At 41.4% G+C, this 27294-nt stretch overlaps 1 protein-coding gene across 1 annotated transcript in view; it reads right to left on the minus strand.

Annotated features, from left to right (window-relative positions):
• Positions 1-27294, minus strand: part of C1_1H5orf63 (chromosome 1_1 C5orf63 homolog) — a 48596-nt gene that overhangs the window by 15972 nt on the left and 5330 nt on the right. Inside the window, exons 2-4 of the mRNA XM_069227273.1 lie at positions 26603-26763; positions 1923-2033; positions 836-892 (exon numbers count right to left, since the gene is read on the minus strand). Coding sequence (XP_069083374.1) covers positions 836-892; positions 1923-2033; positions 26603-26722 — 288 coding nt within the window. The 5' untranslated portion in view covers positions 26723-26763. The remainder of the gene's footprint in view (positions 1-835; positions 893-1922; positions 2034-26602; positions 26764-27294) is intronic.

The following is a 27294-nucleotide window of genomic DNA, read 5'->3' on the forward strand; positions in this document are numbered from 1 at the left end:
TTCGAATCCAGCATTCAGGTTAATGGCTCTCAATGAGCTTCAAACATAACAAAGAGATACAGTTGTTGATTTATATTAATATCTCCATCATTTGTATTAATTGAACAAAGATTTCTGTTCCCAGGATTATCACCTTAAGTTACATATTTTTCATCCACAACAGTTTCTCTTTTCGTCAAGGAGTCATTCACACTAAGTAAGTGGAAAGTGTCCCTTATGAGCAATCATTTGTTCACAGCAGAATACAATGAATGGAAAATACCATGAGGGTTTCCACTGATCCTTGAGGTCGTGGAATTTGTCCTGAAGTAGTTGTCATTCCCAGACAAGGAAGTTCCCCTCACTGTGGTATCCAATACTGCTCTTGTTATCAACAATCTCTTGTTCGTATACCAGCCTACGCTAAAGCAGGCGGTGCACCTCAGGTTTCCAAGCTCTCTTTCATTGCGGTGGAAACCTCTGCAGTCCCTGCTGGAGAGGATGTCCAGTAAGTCTGGATGACGCTGAGGGTGAGCTGAGAACACCTAAGACAATTAATGGATGATGCTAGATGTGAAAAGCTGTTGGACATTCATCTCCCAATGTATTTATGGACTTTAGGTACTAACAAGTCACAGGCATGTGATAATGCAAAGAGTGTCTCTGTTTATGGTACTTAAAATAGACATGGATGGAACAATTCAGTGTATTTGCATGGAGAGAATGTTCGATACAGTGCCAGGTTCTACAAGCAAGAATACCAATGAGAAAAAAATAAATATAATCATAGGGAAGCAATACTGTACACTTTTTGAGGTTTTTTGTAGTGTTATATGTAATAGTAATTGCACAGTACCCTGTGTTTATATGGTCCAAGCATCTCTTTTGCCTCTTCGCAGAGTGGACATGGATCCTAGAAAAAAAGAAGAAAAACAGACTCATACCTTTTAGAATATATGAATTTCGGGGTGGCATGTAGTGGGAGCAACATAGAGAAAGAACTATGGGAAAGACATGAAATGGCACAATGTATCTGTAACACATCTTTGCAAACAGACTAGAACATAGACACACAAAAAAGATCCTTGTTAACCATGCATTCTGTGCACAGCCACACCCCAATTTTACCAACAGAATATTTCAAGCATTAAAAATACAAACATACTTATGCTGTGCTGAGTATAACCTCTAACAATTATTATGCCTTATAATCCAAACAGTCTTCTCAATATTTGCAAAAGTGTACCCTGGGCTACTGATGGATGATACGCTAAACACTCCATCCCTGCCACCGCTGACGTGCCTGCTTCCTGTATGACAAAGAACAGTTACTGTAAGCTACGCCCTTTTTATGGGCGAGCGCAAAGCGCTCCGTCCATTCTGTAATCTCTCTTTTGGCTTCAAGCCACGCCCATGCCAGGTCAGTCACTTACACTGGTTCGTGGGCTTGGCTTTTAAAATCCGCTTGCTTTCATTTGTGAAATGCATGCATACGTCATGCCTTTTCCGGTGTTTAGCCCACCTGCACAGCACCAGTAAAGTACTAAAAACATACGAGGCTCGATGTTTTCAGCCTGGGGTCCAGACTACTTTATCTGTTTATTTTCCACGCAATGTGATCGCGCTGCATTTTACATAGCGCGATCGCGCTGCGTTTTTTTGCTTTACAACGCTAATAGCTCTAACTCGAACAAATGCGAGACCTGTTGCATTGAAAATACTTGTTATGAATACTACGGTGGTAATATCACATGACACACTGTTACCATTCTGTAATATCTCGTTGCACAATTCACAGTGTGCTGTGGATCCATGAGTGGGTGTTGCACTACAACATACAATACAGGGTGAGGTGACCGTAGACAACTATAGTCTTCACTGTAGAACACATAGCCAAACGTCCAGGAACATAAATAGAAAAACAACTCCCACACGGGTCAGACCTTGGTAAACAGCGTTAGCACTGGTAGTCCCCGGCTGGATGTGACGAGCCTTCTAAGTAGAGGAACCGAATATTTTACAAGGCCCAACCACTTGCTTTTAAAAAGCAGCATCTGTGAAAGGAAAAGTGAAACAACTCTTTCACAATTGCACATTAAGCATTTCTATTTCTGGAAGAATACAGCATGTTCATTTTGTTATTGCCTACAGTGCATGTAAGTGCCACCACATCCATGGCAGAGTGCTTTCATGCATTCACATTTTAAACATCTTGGCATTGATTATGAAAGGCCTGTAAATTCCGATAGGCGTGGTAACTCCTGAGAAATAATAAAGTATATAATTCCATGTGAAAACCTAAAGTGTACACATCCCATAGGTGCGGTAACTCCCATCAGAGTTATAACCTTTTGGCTGGTCACACAGAGACGTAGAGAGTGAAACTCTGGCGAAAAACATGTTGGAAACGGCTTGCTGCATGTTATTACCCCAAATCGTGTAATATCCCTTGTTTTCCCGCCCTCAAAATTCTAACTGCAGGCCTATATTGAGGGCATCCCTCAGGTACCTACTGAGCTAGTGGCTTCTTGTAAGTATGATATTGAAAAATGCCCCCATATTCACCAAAATTTACAATGTTTATTAAACTCAATATTAGCACACGGTCCAGATATTACACGCTATACACGTTTACAGTTCTATATTTTCGAATGGCTATAATGTGTGGTTCGCAGCTGCATTCTCTTAAGGTAAAGTCAATGTTGTATTAAAGTGGAAATTTGTAATAAATGCTGATCAGTTTCAGTTGGTTTTTTGGGTCTAACTTGTTGTTAGTAGATATGCACTGTCTGACCCTCTTGTGATTAGTCCCAAGCAGATTCCAAGCAGACAAGTAAGCTACTTGGTACAAAAGGTAGCAATACTCTAGGCATTTCTGATAGAACATGAGCTGCTGAATCCTGAAGGTAGGTCAACCTGTTAGGAGCATTTTGCAGGATCTTCCTTGCATAGTCACACAACAGCTAGTATTAAGACAGTTCCCATAAGGACTTCATCTCTGTTCAAGACAAATGCGTGACCAGTTATTAGTTGATGAATCGTTCTTTTGTGGTTGAGTTCCTCAAAGTACTTCATTTTAGCCCAGGACAATGACTTGACAAATTATTAATAAAGCTCCCCTTGCATGGGTGGGCATGGAATTTGATAACAGAATCTGGCTCAATCTAATAGTGCTACTAAAACATCCACTATGATCTCTGAAATATTCAGACAAACTGCAAATGGGCATTGTATTGTGGCCTGGCACTAATCATATACACAGAAGATGAGAACTGAGGACACTACTATATTAAACAACTATCATTAGAAAATAGACATTAACAAAATAGACACTATCCGCACACATATGATTCCTTAGGGGCAAATCTCCCTTATCACTACATCTGCAAAACAATGCAGTGAAAACAATGGTGCAACAGAGGCTTAGTAGTGCTCTGATTACAGATGATTTAAGAAGGATCCAATATTAAAATAACTCAAATTCTGACACCAAAGTGATTGGAATTTTTCAGGTGTGGTAAATAGCACCGATTACTGCCGGAAAAATGAGCCATAAAATGCAGATTATATAGCTTACTGCACTAAAACCTACATCTCCCGTTAGTTACCCCAGTAAATTTCTCCAGGTTTGATTTGCTGAAATTTACCGAGGCACACTGGGAAGGCAATTGGGACCCGATGACTGTACCCAAGTCATCCTTGATGTATTCTTGGGAAACAGCCTGATTTTGGCATTAAACAGAAGGAAACTGGCATGTTTAATAGCACCAGCAGCATGTGTAACTACATCTCTTTCACTGCTGCTCACTCTTTCGGGCAGAGGCAGAGATAACCGAATGGAAAGGCCTGTTGGAGAATTCGCTAAATGCAACCGGCTCTGCCCTGGTGCTACTGGTCTCTCAAAGGCATTGGCCATTTGGGCCGCATCAAGACAACTTTTGAGTAGGAAAAGAATGGCAGTGGAAAGATAAATGATGGAACCGGGAACACCACAGTGGAGCACAAACCAAGAAGCAATTCCCCAAGACAGAAGGTAGAGGGTGAGGTCCATGAGAAGGAAGAGACAGTTAAGCTATCTTGCGGCATGATTTTGAAGGTTAGATGATATGAAGTGGAGATAACTATCATGTGAGTGATTAAGTTTGAAGAAAAGAATAAGTAAAAATGAATTTGATGGCACCTCTACTTTCTTTGGCTGTAAGTATATTGGCTAAATGTCATGAGCGAGAAACCACTTAATTGAGCAACTGAGTTAAGTAGACAGTGAATTATTTTGACAGATACTTCCTACAATTGTAAGAGATGTTTCTAATTAATAAATAATGTCTGCTTAGTGTCATGAATGTTTTGCATCAAAAACAATTTCATTGTATATTACAGAAGTATGTTTTTGCTAAAGTTGGTAAAAGTAGGCCTCAGCTAGGCTTGACTCGATTTTGAAATCCAGCATGACTGTATTTTCATTTCTTCTTTTTCCGCAGAAAGCAAAAAGTGCACTAATGAAATGCTCTGTGATGACGTTGTTCCTGGCGAACACCGGAGGGAGCTTTCCTTCTAAATGTAACTGTTCAAGGTCTTTCCTGTCTATAATTTAGTGAGATTTTCATTTCATGGGTTTACCATTGTTTTGTGTGTAAATACATTTGTAATGTCACATCCGATGACTTTGTCAAAAAGGGACAAATTAATATTCATTTAGGGGATGGTATTAGGATGGTGTTAGGTATTGTTGCATTTTATTCTGTATTGTGATTTGCTGAGCCTATGTAACATTTTGCTCACTTTGTGCAGACTGTGTTATTTTTGCTGTGCATTGTTTTATATAAAAGGGCTCATTTTGGAGGTGAGCCATGAGTTACTTTCCCAGCTCAAGAGAAGACCTACCCTTGCTAGTCTTTCTCATTCTTACTACCATACAATAGATTCTGATATTTTCTCTGAGGTTTGATTAATGTCAGACTTTCTGCAGCATTTGACTGAGCCTTACGCCAATTCCCTAAATATTATCTGATTTATTGTGCATTTGACTGATTTTGACTCTATCATTTGCCTTCTGTAATGCACTTTAATTATTTAATAAACCTTCATGGTATTTGACCTGTACCATGTTCTGAGAAGGTTTATTTAATTGATTATGCTATTTTATTTGCTCTCAATCTAATCTATTTAGGGGGCATTTTCTTGAGGACAACACCTCCCCTGATATCACATAGGCACTTTATTTTTAGCTTACCTGATAAGAGAGCATCAACATGAGTGTGTTTAAATTACTATGGTGAGATGCAACATCCAGAAGCTGGAACAGAGTTTTGCAAGGGAACCGCGGAGTGGGCGAAAGTAGCCCAATTCACACTTGCAGAAGAATCAGCAGTTGCCAATTACCACAATGATGTACATGTAAGGCACAAGTGTAAGGGAGAACTGTCACAAAACATTTGACCAATAGCATTCTTCAACTTCCCATGTATCTGGGGAATAATTCTAGAATTGTAAGCAAGCAGCCAGGTTCCTTTCAAAGGAAAGAAGAATTTATCCAGATAACAAATCACTAATAGTTCAAGAGCAAAAGAAAAGGGTATGATGTGTTCTAGTCTCAAAGGGAGCATTAGTAGTTGAACTGGACAGGGTAGCTAATATTCCTATGAAAAAAACAGATATTTCTTGCAAAAGGTAGCCCTATTTGAGGGAACAGTAACAGCATTATAGATGTTTGAGGCTAGTAGTATCGCTGCAAATGAGGTCGGAAAGGAGTGAATCGCGTCAGAAAACAAAGGAGAGTACGGATTGTCCCTGGTAGTTCATTATGGTATATCTAACTTAACATTACAGAATCTTTCTTTTTATAATTTTATAAAAATTTTGGCCTAAATTACAATACAAATAAACAATGAACTCTACCATGCAACAAACATGGCATTTAAAAAATAAACACCAACGAAGAACGAACACTGACGCAATCAACTGCAATTATATCTGCATCAGATGAGACAGAAGGTTGAAAAAAAATGGGGTGGAATAGAAAATAAAGCAAGGTGAAGAAAAGGTGAAGGAGGCCTTGTGAGGCATCCAGCATCTTTACTACAAACAGACGCATAACTGGATTCATATCTCTTTATAAAGGTCAAGCATTTTTTTCTGAACAAATATGTTATCCTTTCAAATGTAGCCATCTTGGAAAACTCACTAACCCATCATCTATGCCAGAAAGCTAATTAATTCATCATCAATGTCAGAATAACAAGCGCCCTTTCATTTCCAAAGAATCAGCTTCTTCTTGGTTTTAATCGTCTTCTAGATTCAAGGCTCTTTTCTGAACCAATCATGGCCCACACGGCTAGACATCTTGAATCCAATCTCATTTTTGGGCCTGTTGTGGAGTTTGAAAAACCCACGGTTGATCGGAGGAGACAAATCTATCTGCGTACCTTGCTTCCTCACATCCCACAAATCTCACTTTCATAAATCAAACATTTTCCTTTCTTAGCAGGGAACACCCTTACAACAGCCGAGTCTGACCAGCCACCCAACTATAAGTTTGGTTGAAGAGTTGCAGCTTTCACATGCCACACCTACAGTGTATTAGCTGCAGTATGCAGGCCAAGATTCCTGAACCCCTGCACTTGTTCTTTTTCCAGGTCTCTCATCATCCATATTCAACCCTTTGGCTTTGCTTGACTCAACATCACTGCCTTTGTCTTGAGATGGTTCAGGTTTATGGCAATTTCACCATGTTACATATAATTTCTCTCAAATCTTCTAAAATCAATATCTGTCCTGTGCATAAGTACAGTATCATCTGCACAATACAGTACTGGAATTCCTCCTTAACCTTTGGGAGCAAGGTATTCCCCTCAGGCTTGATATTTTATAGATCTTCCAGAGTGTAAATAGTAGTGAGCCCAAAGGACAGTCATGTATCCCCCCTCTTACTTATTCCTAAATTCGCTATAGCATCGTCCGCTCACCTCCACCTCACTTTCTTTATAATTGTATTGACTATAAGATTATCATTTTTTTTCACACCACAGTAGTTTGATGATAACAGAACCAAACTCCTGGCTCACATTAAACATGTGTTTAGATGTCAGCCTTTTCCAAAAGCACCTTTTCTTCTAGTTATGCCAGGGTTAAAGTCTAGCCACTAGCTGAATAATCAGATATAAATAAATCCAGCTGAGATTAGTGGTCAGTAATTCCAAGGGTCATCTTAGACTATGCTTAATAGTACAGTGGACTACATCTAATAAGGTGATGGACTACAGCACAATGGGCAAATGCTATCATTTATCAGGTAAAAAAAATATTTTGTTAGACCTTCTTCATACGTCAAGATTGATTCAATAGTTCAGTTCTGCAGATTCATTTAATTACCCTGCTTTATTTATATTTCAGTATTATGTAGACTGTTGTCTTTAACAAACACTTCAGAGTGATAGCCTGGTAAGTAGTGACCAGGAATAGATCTAGTCAAGTGATGGTGGTAGAGTGTTCTCCAATGGGTGAGGTCTCTTCTCTCAACATATGGTGGTTGCCATGATGCAGTTTGTGTCTGAAATCCCTTTCTAGACAAACAAGAAGCACTTATAAGCAAGCTAAGCTGCCAGTATTAAATACTACATAGTAAAGGTCATTTTCATACTTTGAAGAGGCGGGGAACACTGATAGACATCTCCTACTTTTGTTCCCTACTACTCGAGAAGTCTGGTCAGGCTTACTAATAAAGCAACTAATGTTACCTCTCCCCAGTTTATCATTAGACACATTTCAATGAGCAAGAAAATGAGTCAGACTACAGTATTAACAGTGCCAAAGAATAGGCACAATCTACTCAGTTCTTTCCTCTGAACACCAAGCTTATATGTACATGTCCCTCTAGATGTGCACAGAAACCCTACCAAGTGATATCTGTCTTAGTCTGAGAGTTCTAATAATGTTAACCATTAAGCCTCCTTTTGCATCCATTTTTGAAATTCCTAATCAAGAGCTCACCAGGAATCCCCCTAACATTGCTCTCAACTCTTACAGGGATTATTTCATAAGTCTGCTCCCTTGAACAATGACCTAAGCAGGAGGCTCCGCTGCCAACAAATATTTGGTGCCAGATTTTATAAAGCCTCTTCCTGAACTATACAAAACAGACTTACTTTCTGAAACTCTTACTGACAATTCTGTGCACAATTTATACAGTAACCCAGAGGGGAAGGGTACGTGCAAGCAGAGAGCATGCAGTCCTGGAACTATAAGGGTAGCGTGGTAAGTATCAACAGTTGTCAACCACCAGTTGTCTGGAGCTTTCTAACCTGCTGCTAAATGTAAAGAAACTTTACGGTCAGCATAACTACGATAGGCAGGCCATCGCTCACTCTGCCACAGGACTTAAGCTATACCTTATTGATGAGACCCATGTAGGCCAAAACTGGTCTGGGGTTACTTGTGTTCTCGTCTGAAGGGGACCCAGCCAAGCAGTTTGAGCTGCAATTGTTCTACTGAAAGACTAATCTACATATATCTGGTCTCTGTTTGGAGTGGCACTGTGGACAAAAACAATGGACTAGAATGCAGCCCTAGTGATTGCCAGTGTCTGAGAGTAATTCAAGTATTCCTTTCATCATGCTCAAAGTGTGATGGGTGTGTCCGGACGTGGGTCCCGTGCTCACTGTGCTACAAGTCTCAAGTTATACCTTACAGATGGGAACTAAGTATGCCAAATCTGAACTGTAGTTACTTCTTTTCTGTTAATTGTGTTTCAACTGGAGGAGATCTGGACTGGCAGTTTGGGCTACAATGTTCATACTGGAACAAGACCAGGGCTGAATTGCATATGGGTGGTCTATGTTTGAGCAATAAACAATGGTTTGGACTCAAATGCGGTCCTGCGCAATTGCCACTGGCTGGGGTTAATTCAAGCATTCATTCCACTGCTTTTCTGTTTTTTTTCTTTACACTCTAAGTATTGAGCCACCTTACCGCAAATACTATCTAAACTGGAGTATGAAAACCAACCATGAGGTGGCACAAGTAATGAACATGGAACAGTGCAGCAATGAAAGACAATGTACACAGCAAGGTACTTGTCCTAGTATTATGCTTCTATTGGGCCTAAACAAAAAAGAAACGTGAGATTAAAAGTGCTCTAGGAAGTTAGGCATCTGCCATATCTAGATCCTGTTTGCACAAGCACACTTAAGTGAAACAATTCAACCATTGCCAAAAACCCATCTTTTAATCAACGTTTCATCAAAAATAGAAAGCAATCACTATTATGCATGTAACTGCACTAAGCAATAATACAGAACAAGGGTTTGAAAACCACCTCATGTGCTTCTTCAGCTTAACACTCCCTTGCCGTCCACCACTACTGCATGGCGGATAGCCTTCACAATACTGTAAGTCTTTTATATCAAACCTAGGCAAACTCAGCCTTGCAAGTGTTAACGCTGATTTAATTAATTAATATTCATGTATTCTGAGTGTTGAAATTGCATAGAAAATATAATAACTTAGAGAAACACAACACACACGCATTTGAAGGTGCGCCCACCTGATTGGCCACCAATGTTCACGGAGTGCATTCATTAATGGCATTTCAATATGAAATGACGAGCTTATGTTTGATTAATGTAGCAATATGTCATGTTAAGGGTTATGCATTATGTATTAAGTTTATTAGTTGTAGGCCTTAACTTAGCGAGGTCTTGGCCTAGTTGCATGGCCTCATGTCAAGCTACATTTCTTAGGCGTTTAATAAAATGTCTGCTTAGAGAATTTAATTGTGATTTTCCACTGTACTGTCCATGTGCTCGTAGCTAAAAGTCTTTCTCAAGAGAACTGCTTGCTAGAAGATGCTGTACTTGCTAATGTAACAATGTTTAATGTAATGTGTGTAAAGACTGACCTTTCTGGGAGGAGACAGTGGACCCACTGACTGGAGTAGAAGCGGCAACAATATTGATACCGGACAAGCTGGATGATGAGAGCAGAACGAAAGGAGCCAATAACCGACATGTGAAGCATGTGCTAGTAATGTTATAGATTTGAAGTTTTAGTTTTATTGGAAAAAGTGTGAACACGCGGCGCCTTGAGAAGAGATGTGCTTAACTTTACTGCTTAAAGACTTTGTCTTTTCTGAACTCTGATGCTGAATCCTGATACCTCGCTGATCAGACTGATGTCCTGATGACAAAGACTATCCCAGCTTGCTGACCCAACTGAGGAGAGGTATACTATTACGGATGATGTTTGCTATGTCTATTTGCTTTTGTTTCTAGGTACCAACGGCTTTTTTGATAGAGCCATAGGTAGAAGATTTTCCAAATTTGTGCTGACTAACCTGAAGCCCAAACATGCTATTCTAATCTGGTGCTAGTTAGGGAGCTCACTGATGAAGTCTGCTATATGAAATAACAGCTGATGTATTTTCCTTGCTGAAACTAAATGTATGTAATATCGTTTGCGCAGTTATTCTTGCTATTAATCTGTACTGTAATTTTAGGATGTGTAGTAGCTCAAGCTTTGATTAGATTGCATTTCTTTCGCCACTTTGGACAGCCAGTGTTGTTTCTGTATGTTTATCAATTGATTTTGAGATTGACTTACGTTATATTAGCATTGTTAATATAGGGAAATAAATATTCTAACATTTACATAAAGGTGTGGTTATTTATGACTGCACGGTCATGGTGTGTGACAATTTCTGACTCCTATTGATTACTAGTCTTATTGATTAATGATATGCATGTATGGGATATATGGTGGGAAAACCTCAAAGCGAGTCAAAGGTTCATCGACCTATTCGCGTCTCCCTTGTAAGTTTACTTATTAAGGTCTGACGTGCTAACAGAGATGGTAGCAGAGACTGATGGTTAGTCTCCTTAAGAGCCCATCATACGGTCCAGAGAGAGGTAGCAGAGTATTTGGTCCCAGAGATTGTAAGCGAGAAAAGGTGTCCGCAGAGATGGTAGTAGGGTAAACATTAGTCTTCCAGAAAGAGCAAAATAACTCACAGATTTGGTGAAACTTTGGATTTTCTAGATTCAATGATACAAATTGGAGAGCAAATGTGCCCCTAAGTCCTTAAGATGACTTTCCCAGAAACTTGGAGCTTGCCAATGGTTTTTTGAGGATGTTCTTGGCGATCTAGTGATGGGGCGAATTAAGTAGGTTTTGCGCTTGCACATCTTACGCAAATTGCAGTTGAATTGTGTGTTTGTAAGGGTTCAGGGAGTTTGAGTGCTCCAAATGAAGTTGTAGAAGGAGTGTGCGTACTCCAAAGTGTGAAGAGGAGGGAAGTCGTCAAAATTCACGTGTGGCGCTTTGTCCTAAAAAATTGTCCACATGGTTGTTGATGTACAGACCCTGTGTGGTGTAAGACTCCAGAGTATATTGAAAAGTGTATGAGACAATTGGGTTTTGTAGTAATTTGTCTGGTTTAATAGGTCGATCGGGCGTGGTCGACAAGTCAGAGTGTGAGTCAAAGTGAGTGAAATAATTTTTCGACTGAGATCTGGCGAGTCCAATGTAAAATGTAATGTAAATTAGTACTTGTAAAGTGCACTCCTACCCTAAGGTATCGAGGTGCTGAACACATACCGCTGTGGAACCCCTCCTGGCTTTTCCCTGTGAGGTGCCCACTCCTGGGCAACCCCCAAGGTGAAACAAGGCTTCCCAGCGCTGTTGGGGCCATTGTGGAGATTAAGCAAGCTATTGCCCAGAGTTGCAGAGTGAGACTCACTAGAGCCGCGCTGGGATAGGTTGGTTAGTGAGAAGGGTCGCGCACAGATTGGCAGCTGTCCGTAAAGTGCGATTGGTTCTGAAGTTGGGTGAAGAGAATTCTGCGATTGAAATTCACTTCCTAATTTGATTTTGAATAACATAAAGGTCGCAAACGTGGAATTTTTCAAAGCGTTAAAGAGTGCTTTAAAGATACATAAGTTACACCGAGTATAGGGGATATTGCACCGCCAGAAGGTACACCTGCTTATATTGTAATCGAAGAAAAGGGTGCTGCGCCATGTCTTTGGCTGAAGCACTGGTGCAAAGTGACAGAGAAAGATGGGAGTTCAGCATTTCCTGCCAACAGAACATTTAATTTGGGGAGCTTGGAGCATCTGAGGAGGGTGCTGTATGATCTGAAGCCCCTCCGAGAACAACGCAGTTTTAAGCATTAGCGATCTGGGAGTTGGTAGCCAGACAGCAACAGAAATTTGGGAGGAGAATGAGAAAAGCAGAAAAGAAAATAGCGGAGGCTAGGTGGGACGTTGGTCAGAAATTATGGAGAACCAAGACTTTACAGGGGATTAAGATGTTTCCAGCAATTACACAAGACAGTGAGAGAGAAGGAAGGAAAGCTACCAGAAAATCAAATAGGAGCCCTTCTGAGAGTAGAGAGTGGAAAATTTGGGAGACTAGGAAATCTTTGATGTATGAGGAAGAATCAGACGACGAGTTTAGTTTACAGTATTGAGAAATCGTCCCCCACCATATGCAGCACACAAGAGTGGTCCGAGCACCAATGCAGATCCTTCAGCTCCGACCCAGGTTAACGCAACAATGAGTCCAGTACAGGTTAATCCGAACATGACACAGAGCTCAATGCAGAGTAGTCTTAATGCAACTACTACTCCGGTAGCACAGAATCAGGTGCCACAGTTGAGTGTCCTGAGAATTTACCCTAATGTACTTATTGTGGAAACTGACACAAATCTAATAGTGTCTACAGGACAGCTTTTCCCGAAACCGACATTGGTTCAGACAGAGCCAACTCCAATTTTACTGTCTCAAGTGCCGCCACAGGTAATGCCAAAGTACACTCCGATAACAGGGACTCAGACAGTTATGTCTGTACTAATGAACCAGAATATGGGAACTACGCAACCAGTGAACTTAAGTGTTAGACCAAACCCAGATGCTGTATCTGTGCCAGTCAATATCGGACAGACTGTACCTTTGTTCGAACAGGAAAAGAACAGTACAGAGGGACAAGGAGCCCTGAGTCAGAATTCAATGAGGGGAGGGCTTAATGAGAATAGCTGAGTAGTCTCTCCTGTGGGACAGACATTTGACAGATCGAGATCATTGCTAGACCTTAGTCCATTCGGAGGTCCTCCGGATACTCTGATAGGGTCAAACGTTAGTCAGAGTCAGAAATTACTGACACCGCAGTCTCCGAATACAGTTGTGCAACAAGTGTCACATGCCCAGGCTAATAATATTTAGCTGCAAGGTTTGACAGCCCAACAACTGACTGAATAGTTAGACAAACTGAATACCCTGGGGAGTGCTCCTAGGGGAGAGGAGAACTTGAACTATACGAGACTAGGAATGGAAGCGGGTGAGTTCATTGGAGGGACTATAGGTGTGAACAGATTAGAGCCCTAAACAGAAGCAAAGTTGAGATATCTGTGCCTGAAGATTACGAGGGAAGTGAGCAATGTGTATCAAAAGCTAGCAGACCTGGCAGAGAAATACAGAATAGAAATAGAGAAAACGAAGAATTTGAAAAGGAGTCACAGGTTAGATTTTGACGCAAAATACTTTGAACACATGAGATCTGTCGGAATGAAGGCACACATTAGGGAGTTAAAAGGTGTCCAGATATGGGGAGCATTAGACAAATGGGCAAAGAAAAGAGATAAAAGGAAAAGGGATTCTGCAGAGCTGACTGAAAATGTGCAGCAAGGCAAGGATCCAGTAAACATTTTACCAATGAGAGAGATTCCAGGAGGGAATTTTGTTCATGTCACTTGGAGCAGAAATGACATTCTGTCCTTTACGAATGATTATCCCAGTTTGAGAGAAGCCAGTAGAACAGTACCAGCAGACAGACAGCAGACAGACAGGTTTGTGAAACTTGTGGAGTGCCTGTGGGAAGACTTGAACACACTATTAGAAATAGCAGTGCCAACTGATCTGTGGATGGAGTGTAAAAGAAGTATAGATTGGCCGACAAAAGTATCAGAGAGAGATCAGGTTACAGGTGCACCGTCTCCTGAGGTAATGAAATATTACTATAAAGTGATTGAATTTTTGAAGACGAGATTTTGCCCAAAAACACTGATTGGCAGAGAATGGACAGGACAGCTCAGGAGACAAAGGAGTCAATACATGCGTATTGTGAGAGATTGTTGCAGGCATTCAAGCATTACAGTGGTACAGAGACAAGTGAGCCGAAAGACATGATTCATTTTGTATTCAGGTTTATGGAAGGATTGAGACCTGAAATTAGCCAGATGATTAAAAGTCATTTGATTTGCTGGCAAGCGAAGCCGATTGATGAGGTGTTGCAGTATGCAAAGTACTGTAGTGAGGAGACTGAGTTGAAGCAGAGAAAGTTGAAGGAAAAGGTAATGCAGATAAAAGCTGCACAAACAGGGATGCAGGGAGACTGTTAACAGCAGCAAAGTCAGCAGCAGGGAAATGTGGTATTTCAAAATCAGATGAGAGTTAGAGGTTGCGGAGGTAATGGAAACCGTAGTCCCGATTTGAATACTGTGGTGGTTCAGAATGATGTGCAGGGAATGAAGAGAGTGTTGCCTTGTCACGCTTACGGGGCGGTCGGACATTGGAAACAGGAGTGTCCGATGGTGCAGGAAGGTGGCGTTCAGCAAACAAATGACATCAACTTGTTCCAAAACATGAGGACCGAGAATGAGAGGTCATAATCCAAACTTTCAAAATAATGCAAATCAAATGCAGAATTTTCAACCCATGCAACAGGTGCAAATGCCACATGTACAAATGACACAGATGCAGATGATGCAAAAGCAGGTTCCAATGGCACCTAGACAGCAAATTCAAATACCTCAAGCCCCAATGAAACTGCAGTAGGTGATGCTTCCTCAACAGGTCACAGGTTCAACCAAAGTAATACCACAGTTCACCAATTCCCGTTACACAGTGAAAATGGAATAAACGATGATTGGGCGACCAAGAGTTCGGATGAAGAGGAGTGTGTGCTTGAAGCTTCCTTAGAAGTAGATCAGAAAGGCCCCTATGTGAAGGGAAAAGTCATGGGTCACAGAGTTTCATTTTTGGTTGTCACCGGAGCTACAAGCTCTACAGTAAGATCTGCAGAAGTTCCAAACTTGTTCCTTTCAGGAAAGACAGTCCAGAACGTAGGAGTAGCGAATCAATATTTGACCAACCCAATTACAGAACCAGGTCAGGCAAAAATTGGCAACTTTAAAGGATTGCACAAATTTGAGGTCTGTGATTCAAGTCCGGTATCCCTACTGGGAAGAGACTTGCTGTGTAAAACGGGGTGCTTGATTACTTGCGCATATGATGGAATTGAGATATAGACAAACAGTGATGATGAAGATGACCCTACTCCAGAGACAGAGTGTGAAACAATAAATGAGGAGTAATCCCTGATTAATTTCTTTCCAGTGTTCACAATGAGGGAGCTTCCTCCTGATTAACAGGAACAGTTAAAGAGAAAGATCTGACAGGGAAGGAGATTGGCCTGATAAAGGGAGTTGAGCCAGTTAAAGTTCCTGTAAAGTCGAACACAATTTTTCCCCAGATCCCCCAGTACCACATGCCACAGGATATTCTTATAAAGGTTACTCAAATAATTGCAGAATTTGTGAAACAAGGGGTCCTGAAAGAAGTGTTGAGCAGCCCACGTAATTCACTGATAATGGGATTGAAAAAGCCCTGTGGGTAAGTCCAAATTGTCCAGGATTTGAGAAAAATAAACAACACTGTGGTCAAATGTTGCCCCGTGGTACCAAATCCAACTGTGATAATGTTTCAGATTCCATGTGATGCTGAGTGGTTCACGGTCATAGACTTGTCACAAGCCTTCTTTCCTGTGCCTCTTCATGAGGACAGACGATTTCTCTTTTGTTACAAATTTTTTAGACCAAGCTTACTGTTGGTGTTGAAATCCTCAAGGGTTTTCAGAGTCACCTTCCATATTCAATCAGATCTTGAAAAATAATTTGGAGTCGTTGGAATTCCTTTTCCAATCGACCTTGGTACAGTACATTGATGACTTATTGATTGCGTCCAAAACAAGGGACGAGTGCAAATATGACACGATTGCCTTACTGAACCATTTGGGAAAGAATGGTTATAAAGTGTCTCTACTTAAATTGCAATTCAGTCAGAAAGGATTGAAATACTTGGGTCACCAGATTGAGAAGGGGTCGAGGAAAATATCCAGAGAAAGGGTTACAGCCATTTTGTAGATGAGTTCCCCAGCCATAGCGAGAGATGTCAGGATGTTCTTAGGGATGATAGGCTACTGCCGCCAATGGATCCCCAATTTTTCTGTCATTTCCAAGCCATTGCAAATGCTGACCCATAAGGAGATTACTGATCCCCTAGTGTTAGACCAGGCTTGCATGAAAGCTTTTTCTGAATTGAGAGCGAGTCTGTGTGAAGCTCTGGCTTTGGGTATGCCTTACTACACAAAGTCCTTCACGTTGTTTTGTCATGAGCGTGATACATGTTGTTTGTCTGTCTTGACGCAAGTTCACTGAGGTGTAAACAGCCCAGTAGCATATTTTCCAGTTTATGCAGCTTTACCAGGCTGTTTGCGTGCAGTTGCAGTGGTTCGACAGAGCCTCGTACAGTGTGAAGGTGTTGTGATAGGACACCCCCTAACAGTAATGGTCCCTCACTCAGCTGAAGTTTTACTTACCCGAACAAAAACCCAGCACCTAACAGGTGCCAGATTGACCAGATGTGAAAAGAGTATTCTAGGGTCACCAAATATGTCACTGAAAATATGTACAGCGCTTAACCCGGCAACCTTACTTCCAAATGAAAATGTTGAAATTGAAAAGTTGGAAGACATTGAGCATGATTGTCTTGAAGTAACTGATCTGTGCACAAAACAGAGACCTGATATTAGAGACACCCGATTGGAAGAAAATGACCAAATTATCTTTGTTGATGGCTCATGTCTAAGAGACAATACGGGAACACTGAGAGCAGGATATGCTGTGAGCACAATTACTGGTATCCTGGAAGCGTTTTGGCTTCAAGGAGTGTATTCTGCACAAGTAGCGAAACTGGTAGCCCTACCTAGAGCGTGCCATGTTTCTGCTCAGCTAATAGTTACCATCTATATGGATAGCCAGTATGGATTTGGGATAGTCCATGACTTTAGCCAGTTGTGGTCACAGAGAGGTTTCATGACCTCTTCTGGTTCACCAGTGAGAAATGGTGAGAGAATTACAGAACTGTTGCATGCTATCCAAATGCCAGAAAAGATTGTCGTGGTGAAATGCAGTGCACATCTGAAATTGCAAGATTTTGTGTCAATGGGAAATAGACATGCAGATCAAGTCGCAAGGTTTTCTGCATTGAACAGTATATCGTTCAAAGATAAGTAGGAATCGTTACCTGAAGAAGATGAAACATGTCCAAGTTTTGCATTAAAAGTAATAGATACATTGGAAGAATTGAAAACATTGCAGAATAATGTTGACAGGGAGGAAAAACGTTCATGGAGCAAAGTGAAATGTATACAGCGACAAGATAAATTGTGGGTTTCAGAAGAGGGTCAATTGGTACTGCCCAACAGTCTGTTGTCCCAAATGGCTAGGTATTATCATGGTCAAGCACATGTTGGAAGGGATGCAATGATACGCAAGTTCAAGCATAAGTGTTCAATTCAAGGTTTACACAAGTTGCTGAAACAGTTTGCAATCGTTGCATCATTTGCCAGCAAATGAACGCGGGAAAAGGGACAGTGGTTAATTTGAGCCACACTGGAAGAGAAGGAGGTCCATTCAGCAGAATGCAAATGGATTTTATTGAGATGCCTGTTTGTGGAGGTTTGAGATATGGGTTGGTGATTGTCTGCATCTTTAGTCACTGGATTGAAGCGTAACCTACATGAAGTAATGACAGCTTCACAGTAGTGAAATTACTGCTTAGGGAACTGATACCACGTTTTGGGTTTCCCATCTCTTTAGAATCAGATAGGGAAGTCACTTCAACAATGAAGTAATTAAATTATTGTGTGCAGCCTTGAACATTGAGCAAAAGTTGCATTGTAGTTTCTGCCCTGAAACATCAGAAAAAGTGAAACAGATGAATGGTACGTTGAAGTCATGAATGGCAAAGATGTGTGTGTCCACAAATCTGATATGGCCTGACACACTGCCATTAGTTCTGATGATGATGATGAGAAACACACCAAACAGGAAGACAGGATTGTCACCGCACAAAATCCTCATGGGAAGAGCAATGAGGTTGCCAGCGGTGCCTGCAAATGCGCTTGTAAGCATTACGGATGATATGGTGTTGGACTACTGCAAAGGTCTGGCTGATGTGGTTCACTCTTTCTCTCAGCAGGTGGAAGCCACCACACTGCCACCGATCCAAGATCAAGGACACACCCCGACGGTGGGTGACTGGGTGGTGGTCCAGAAACAAGTGCGGAAGGCGTGTTTGGAGCCTCGCTAGAAAGGCCCATTCAAGGTAGTTTTGATTACTACCACAGTTGTGAAGTGCGCTGGAGTTCCGAACTGGATCCACACAACCCACACGACAAAAGTGGCATGTCCTTTGGACGATTAAGAGGAGTTGTTGAGAGTACCAACAATGACCAGACAAACCTCAGAACCGGAAGGACGGGACGGTTCAGTCACTCCTGTGAGAGACGAAGGAGAAGACCTCCAGGAGATTGACAGTGAGCCAATATCAATTGAGGCAGCAGGAGAGCCTAGTCTGAGGAGGGCTCTCCCAGAAGCAGACGAGTTTGAGAAACAAACAGAGCAAACGCCAGACCCCATGGGGGAAGGAGTTGAGGTGGATCAAAGCCGATGTGATCTGACAACTCCTGAACCAGCTGCAGGTCCGTCAAGAGAAAATCCTGCAGAGAAAGAAGAAGTTTCAAGTTCAACACTGAAAAGAGCATTGACAAAGGTTCCACTGAAAGGAGGTAAGTGGCTGGAGTCACAAGTAAAGAGAAAGGAAGCAGTTGTTGTGACAACAAAAGAGGAAGAACTATATACGACTAGGAGAGAAGATCTAAGTGAAGGAGAATTGGATGGAGATCAAACGTTGAAAAGAAAGAGGATAGCAAGGCGAAGGTACACAGGTCCTGAATGGGCGTATGCAACAACAAGTGAAAGGCAAAGAGAGTTTTTGTCTTTTTGTTTTGATCGAGACATTCCAGGTCAATATTTTGGCACTTGAAGGAAAGTGACGAACTGAACTGTTGAGACAAATTGAGAAAAGTGCAAAGAAAAAGAGACTATAATCAGAAAAGACAAGATAACCTGATATGACAAGCTGCTAACGCGATATTGGACACGATTACTGATTTGAGAAAAAGGATCCTGGAAGTAAGATTGTAAACTGTAAATAATTGCTGAAAGAAGATTTTTGTTTTTGATTTTTTGCTGCATAGTTGTAACATTGTTCTCTTCTGAACTTCTGATTCTTTACAGATTAGTCAGCAGGGTAGGAAAAACAGGTGCTGTACATACCCAAGTATTGGTTTGGCAATTGTGTGTGTGATATTGTGCATGAGATTGATTGTGGGTATGACTGTTCTTGACAAGAGTAGAGCCAACCATACTTCAACTTTAGAGACAACGACTGCATTAACAGCAATAGAGAAGTTTAGGTTAGACGAAGAGTATCTGCATGTAGATAATGCCCAAGGAGAACTTTCTCCTAATGTCTTCTATAGCTTATTGAATGAGTATGTTGAGACTATGGATGCGAAACATTGTTTTGTGTGTACGCAGATTCCTTCATCAGTCGAAGAAGGAGATACCTATCATAGTTTGCCTGTAACTTATGGGATAAGTTGTAGTCTGTTACTAACAAGATTCTATAACCAGGAGTACATTCAGTAGGTCTACTCCAATCATGATGTTGTGTTTTCGTTTGTCCCTATAATTAGGTACCTGAGTAGAATGGCTAAGGATAATGACATAGTAATGGTTAGAGATTTCTTTGAGCCTACATTAACTTTTGGCACAGCTTACGCACACAGAAATAACCTGACATGCTTGCTTACACCTTTAGAAAAGAGCTTCTTAGATCACACAGATGACAGGAGAAAGGCATTGAAGGTGAAGTTAGAAAAGGGCTTAGAGAAAAGGACTTTTAGAAATGATTATGCTTTTAGTGCAATAAAAACACAAGGGAAATTAGCTTTAGATGCGCAACACGTAGGGAAGCTTTGTGTCTATAGGCCTAAATCTAGTACTGACACTTTGTGGAAACGAGTGAATGCAGACATGTGTTTTTGTTTCAGAGTAAGTGGGCATTTATGTTGAATGGACAGGATCCAGCGATTCCTGGTATATATTACATCTGTGGGCCTAATGCTTATTACTGTCTTCCAAGAGGATGGTATGGTACTTGTCATTTGGAGATAGTTTTCCCAAAGATATTCCAACTAGACGACTTAAAGAAATTTCTGAAAATGACTGAATCACATCACATTAGAGAGAGGAGAGAGTCTCCTTTTGGCATAGTGGGAGATATATTTGGAGCAATGATTCCTTCAGTGGGAGTTGTTCTGAATTCGATAAAGATTTGAAAGTTGTCTACTATTGTGGATAACATGCTGACAAATTTTTCAGGAGCCATGATCCTGATAGATACAGAATTAGCTGCTGAAAGAGCTTTGACTCTTCAGAACCGCATTACGTTAGGCATTCTTTTATCAAAGGATGGCGGAGTTTGCAAAATGTTGAATTCGAAGCATTGCTGTTCGTTCATTCCTGATAATAGTAGATAAATTAGAAGCTTACTTACTAATCTGACTAATGAGAGTGCTGATTTGAAAGAATTGAAAGAACCAGGTGTTTGGGAGAAAGTTGGCAAAGGATTTACTTCAGTGGGAAATTGGCTCAGCAACATTGGGAAAGGGATACTATCGAAAATAATACAAGGAATATTAATTATTAATAGGAGCATGGGGAATATGTAAATCATGTAAAAGGATTAAATTAAAGAGGACAGAAAATGATGAGAGGAGGAAAGAAAAGAAAAGAGAAAAATTGTTTAGGGAAAATTCAAAAAGGGAACGAAAATTTGAAGGGTTAGAGATGACAGAATTTTAGCTGAAGCAAAAATTTGTGTGGAAAGGTTTAGTGTGATGACATATTTAGTCATCAGAGGAGGGATTGTTGACGCTGATTTTATTAAGGAATATTCATGTATTCTGAGTGATGAAATTGTGCAGAAAATATAATAACATAGAGAAAAATAATGTACTCATTTGAAGGTGCGCCCACTTGAATAGCCACCAATGTTCACGAAGTGTATTTATTAATGGCTTATTATTATGAAATGACGAGCTTATGTGTGATTAAGGTAGTGATATGTCATATTAAGGGTTATGCATTATGTATTAGCTTTAATAATTGTAGGCCTTAACTTAGCGAGGCCTTGGCCTAGTTGCACAGCCTCATGTCAAGCTACATTTCTTAGGCGTTTAATAAAATGTCTGCTTAGAGAATTAAATTGTGATTTTCCACTGTACTGTCCATGTGCTCATAGCAAAAGTCTTTCTCATGAGAACTGCTTGCTAGAAGATGCAGTACTTGCTAATGTAACAATGTTTAATGTAATGGTGTAAAGATTGACCTTCCTAGGAGGAGACAATGGACCCACTGACTGGAGTAGAAGGGGCAACAATATTGATACCTGACGAGCCAGATGATGAGAACAGAATGAAAGGAGCCAATCACCGACATGTAAACCATGTGCTTGTAAAGTTACAGATTTGAAGTTTTAGTTTCATTGGACAAAGTGAAAACATGTGATCCCTTGACCAATTAGGATATTGGAAGTAGTTTTCGGAAATCTAACTTAGCCTGACTGCACAGGGAAGAGACAGACCATTTGCTCATTTTCTATCTTGCCGTTAAGACCGCTATTAGATTCTTAGCCGTCTTGAGAAGAGACATGCTTAACTTTACTGCCTAAAGAGTCTTTGCCTTTCCTGAACTCTGATGCTGAATCCTGATACAAAGCTGACCAGACTGATGTCCTGATGATGAAGACTATCTTAGCTTGCCGATCCAATTGAGAAGAGGTATACAATCACTGATGATGTTTGCTATGTCTATTTGCTTTTGTTTCTAGGTACCAAAGACTATTTTGCTAGAGCCATAGTTAGGTGTTTTCCCAAATTTGTGTTGACTAAATGGTTTTGCATGAAGCCCAAACATGCTATTCTAAACTGGTGCTAGTTAGGGAGCTCACTGATGAAGTCTGCTATATGAAATAACAGCTGATGTATTTTCCTTGCTGAAACTAAATGTATGTAATATCGTTTGCGCAGTTATTCTATTATTAATCTGAACTGTAAGTTTAGAATGTGTAACTTTAATTAGATTGCGTTTCTTTTGCCTATTTGGACAGCCAATGTTGTTTCTGAATGTTTATCAATTGATTTTGAGATTGACTTATGTTACATTAGCACAGTTAATATAGGGAAATAAATATTCTAACTTTTACATAAAGGTGTTGTTATTCATGACTGCAAGGTCATGGTGTGTGACAATTTCTGACTCCTATTGATTACTAATGTTATTGATTGTTATTGATTATTCATCTGCATGTACAGGATATATGGTGGGAAAACCTCGAAGTGAGTCAAAAGGTTCATCGACCTATTCGCGTCTCCCTTGTAAGTTTACTTATTAAAGTCTGACGCTCTAACACAGGCCAAGCCTAACTACACTCAGGTCAATTGCAGTTGATATACTCAATGTTCTATTTATTCATCAAAACTGCTCACAATACGAGTTTTTTTTAAGCTGGACTAGTTTACCTCCTATTTTCATATGTACATAGTAAATGCACCTGTAAAGGAATACAGAGCTATCTATTTCATAATTGTGTAAAAATAATGCTAAATACTCCAAACATATGACAAAGTTAACAACTGAATATAACACCCAAGACACAGACAAAGGAGTTCTACGCCAATGTTTTTTGGCCACATCAATAATTGATCATACTTGTGAGAAGTGACCTTCTTTCACTGAAAGCAAGGTTTTGTAGACTCTGAATCTAACATCGTCTGCAGCGGAGGTGATGCCACATATGGCTAGATTGGAGGCAGGGACAGTGTAGCAATATTTTTACGGTGCATAATGCATGCTTCGCTGATGTTTAGTAAATTAACAAAATGCACAATTTCAGCCTCATCTGTGAGGTTTTGTGGGGGTGGGGAGAAGATATAAAAAATTGCATCAAATGGTGTATTGTTCAGCACATTTTCACTGGGACATTGGCTAAAAGCCCATGTACTTTAAATAATCTGGGTGTGCAGTTTGGTACAGTAGTCAAACACTATTTTCAAAATGTATGAAGGCTCTGCTTTCGCTTCTACCCTCCACCTCTTTTCATCTTCTCATCCTCCATCGTCCCTGTAGGGTATATGTCAGAGGAGATGAAAGTCAGTAAGGTGAAAGGCTACAAAGATCTCAGAATCTTCAGCCTCCTCAGGTGATATATGTCTTGTCTCACAGGGTACAGACACACTCTGAAATGTTGTATCACTTCTCCTACAATGCATCATGGTCAATACATTTTAGTTTATTTCTTTTTCAGTTATTTAGCAGGAGAATGCTTACTCAGGTAGGCGGAAATTTCCTGACAAGTATTCTATATTTTTCCCTTTCATTGAAGGACAATACTCCTTCCATCTGGGGGTATTTACATGTTGATTACACATTGGTCCCGTGAAATAAGGTGTTGAGCATAGCACAAGCTCAGAACACTGATATATGACTTTCCTCCTGCTCAGAAAAAGAGGCTTTTTAAATATTCATCAAGGTGGGGTTGCACTCTTGCATGTGGGTGGTGGAGGACAGCAGCATAATGAAGAAGACAGACAGTACGACCAAGGCCTGGGATTTATCCATAAGCCAACTGATGAAGCGTCATCACCCCTGAGGACAACTGGCCTTATTCCTCCGGCCCTCACCCTTGCAGGCCACCCATCCCAACAGGTGATGTTATTGTCTGGAGGCAGGGATGCGAACTTACTGGGTTCAAGGAACACTGCAGGCATTCGTTACCCACTATGCTGCTGGTACTCCACCTCCTCAAGTCCAACAGTTTACCTGAAAGCAACTAAGCAGTGAATTAAAACAGCCAGGGCAGCGGGCCCTCTTTTGTGCAAAAACTAAATAAAGCATATTTACATTATATCATTGTATAAAAAGCACCAGGTAGGTGATTATCTGGAGAGAAGCTGAACACAATCACCGTCTTTTTCTGTTAAGAAAAAAGATGGCTGAAAAGCGTCTATCTACTCTTTTCAGGAATTCTGTCATCAAACTCTACTGTTTTGATCTACATGTAAGGGAATGAGTGAGGGTGCATTTGTGTAAGAGAGAATGGAAAGTGGGGATATATGAAATTTGTGTGTATCTGTGTGGGGGTGGCATGCGATAGTGTATGTATGTGTAAGGCTGAGCATGAGGCAGTGAGTTAGTGACGAGTTGTGGGTCGATGATAGTTTATGAAAGTATTTATGTGTAATACCTGATAAAGTGAGAGAGCTGCAGAAAATCAGAGTGAGATTCCGTTGAGAAAGACCAAGGTAGTGTTGTGAACTTCCCTAAATGTGGGGCACACCATAACACATTTCCTTGGCCCCAAAGGTGGTAGCTTACCACCTCCTCACCCCTCTTCGCAGAAAAGGAAAATAGGCAGGGCTCTCTCACTTTTCTCTGAAATGAGTTAGGATCACCTAGATTTAGATTGCTGCGAGTCAGACATAGCGTCAGAGGTGATCTTGTCTACAGGGGTTATTTATAGTTTCCTGGACTCTTACTCTCACCTTTGAAAGCATTATACACATACAGCAATTGGTGTTTATAATGATGGCTTATTTATTATGTACAATCAGCATACCAGCTGTGTATCAAAATGATGGGAACTATTATTATTTCAGCTGATGTATTAAACAATATCAATATTAGAAAAACCCAAAGCATCTTATGTCACGGATCCCTACAATCTGTGATAGTTAGTCTAACTTCTACTTACACATTTCTATTACTGTCAGACCCCCAATTATGGTATTGCCTGAATGATTAGTACCTTCCTCCACTACTTTATGCCAAGACATGTATTATCCCATCACACCTCTAAGTAGCTCCCAGGCATGCAGGCAGATTCTAAGGAATTCTCCCCAAGCAACCAGTTTTCATGTCTGTCCCTACCAAATTCTGAAGTCTCGTTATATCTTTCTCCCCAATGATTTTCTATGGCTGGGGAAGGGGGACTGCGTCTCTGTGCATATTCTTGTATCTGCAGGCACTGCATGATCAAAATATTGGTTAGAGATGCATCCAAAAGGTAAGAAGGTGCATGAAAACATATTTCCTTCCATAATAGTTCTGTGCTCAGTCGGATGACCTTGCAATGTTGCTTACTACAAGTAACTTTCTGTCATGACTCACACACTCCGTTTAATGACCTTAAGGGAATGGGATGCTGTAGGTTCCTAGGGAAAGCACTAGATGGAGCGTTCAGGACATCATGCAGTAGAAAACACCTATTACCCATTTCTTAAATATGCCACAAGATGGTGCCTAAGGAGAAATTGGGAAAACGCACACCTGGTACAGCCTGATGACATCACAAGCAGGAAGTGAGTCAGCCCAGGCTGTTTCCAGGTGCCACACCCAAAGGAGCAGTGAGAGAGACACCGCCCAGCCACAGGGAGCAAGTCTGTGAGCAAGCCAAGACTGCACATCACCATGGCCAATTCTGCTAATGGAAAGGAGAAGGGAGAGAGGAAGAGAAAACTGAAGTTCAGTGAGCAGGAACTGGAGGTGCTATCTGAGGAGGTGGTGAGGAGCCATGACCGGCTTTTTGGGAAGAGCTCACTCCAGGTCCCAGAGAGTGAGAAGCGCAAACTCTGGGCAGACATACAAACCAAAATCTGCGCAGTGGGGGTTGCGAAGCGCTCAGTGGAGGAGATTAGAAAGAGGTGGTACGACCTGCGTTCCCGTGCCAAGGAGAGGGTGGCCAGCAGACTACAGGAGGCAAGGAGCACAGAAGGCGGACCATCCACCCAGACACCCTCCACCCCCATGGAAGACTTGGTGGAGTCGACACTGCTCCCAGAAGCTGTCAGTGGGGTCACTGACATAGACACGTCCGGCGCACCACAAACCAGTAAAGGTAAGTGCAATAATGAAATGTAACCCCATATGTGTATGTACAAATGCCCCTTAGGAATTAGCAATTAGTGCAAAGCATTGTGAAAAGTAATCCATTCCACATCTTAGAAGCGGCACAACAATGCCTTATGGGAGTGGTAGTCCACAACCCAGAGCTGAAAGTAGCACATAGAATGTAATTAAGTAGAGCGACACCCAGAAGAACACAACACCCACTATATAGTGATATGATGTAACTGTACATTTATTACCATTGTGCAACATTTGGTGATACATACATAAATGACAAGCTGCCCATTGTCGTTGCAGATGGCCCAGGCCCAGCAGCATCAGTATGTGCCATTGTGGGGGATGCTGAAACACAGCCTCCATCAGACTCCAACACCAGCGAGTCAGTGAGTATTGCGCCAGTCAGACGCAGGGCAAGGGCTGTCCTCTCCCAGATTTGAGCCAGGACTCGGATGACATGCGGGATGAAGGCCACATACCATCCCCAGAAGCCAGATCCACCGTAAGGCAGGAGTCCCAGCCCCAGCGTCACTCAACACTCCGCAGGAGGCCTCAGGTTGCAGGCACACAGCACGTGGAAGTAGGTGAGGGCCCATCATTCTTCGGTGGCCTGGAATCCTCTATGCTTAAAGTGCAGCGCCTGCAAAATAAGAAGATGACGGCAATGGACAGGCAGATGCAGGCACACAATGCCAACATGGGGGGGGGGCTGCATAAGCAGTTGGAGTGCCTTAATTCAAACATTTGCAAGCTGCATGAGGGACAGATCACAGCTGCGGAGAACCCCAGGGAACTGACCAATGCAGTGAAGGAACTCTGTACAGAGATAAGGCATGAGAGAGTCAGCCACTGCAGGCATGAGAAGCGATTCATGGGGATGTTTAGTGCATTTTGTAGATCTGTCAATCGCCTTGCGACATCTACTGCCCTCATATCGCGGCGTGCTGTGGCCGCACAGGTGGAGGCAGCACCCAGCAGTCGGGATGTAGCCCAGGGACTGGTCCAGATTACAAATGTTCTGGATACTATGCTGGGTAACTGCAGTGCTACACCCAGTGAACTTGGACTAGGGGAGACTGAGGAGTCATCTACCCTCAGCAGCCTTGCAGTGCCCACGACAGATCCTAGGCGTCGCAGTGCCAGGCACAGCACTGCCACTGAGGCAGATACC

The sequence above is a fragment of the Pleurodeles waltl genome, chromosome 1_1 (genome assembly GCF_031143425.1).
Source record: "Pleurodeles waltl isolate 20211129_DDA chromosome 1_1, aPleWal1.hap1.20221129, whole genome shotgun sequence".
Classification (NCBI taxonomy): domain Eukaryota; kingdom Metazoa; phylum Chordata; class Amphibia; order Caudata; family Salamandridae; genus Pleurodeles; species Pleurodeles waltl.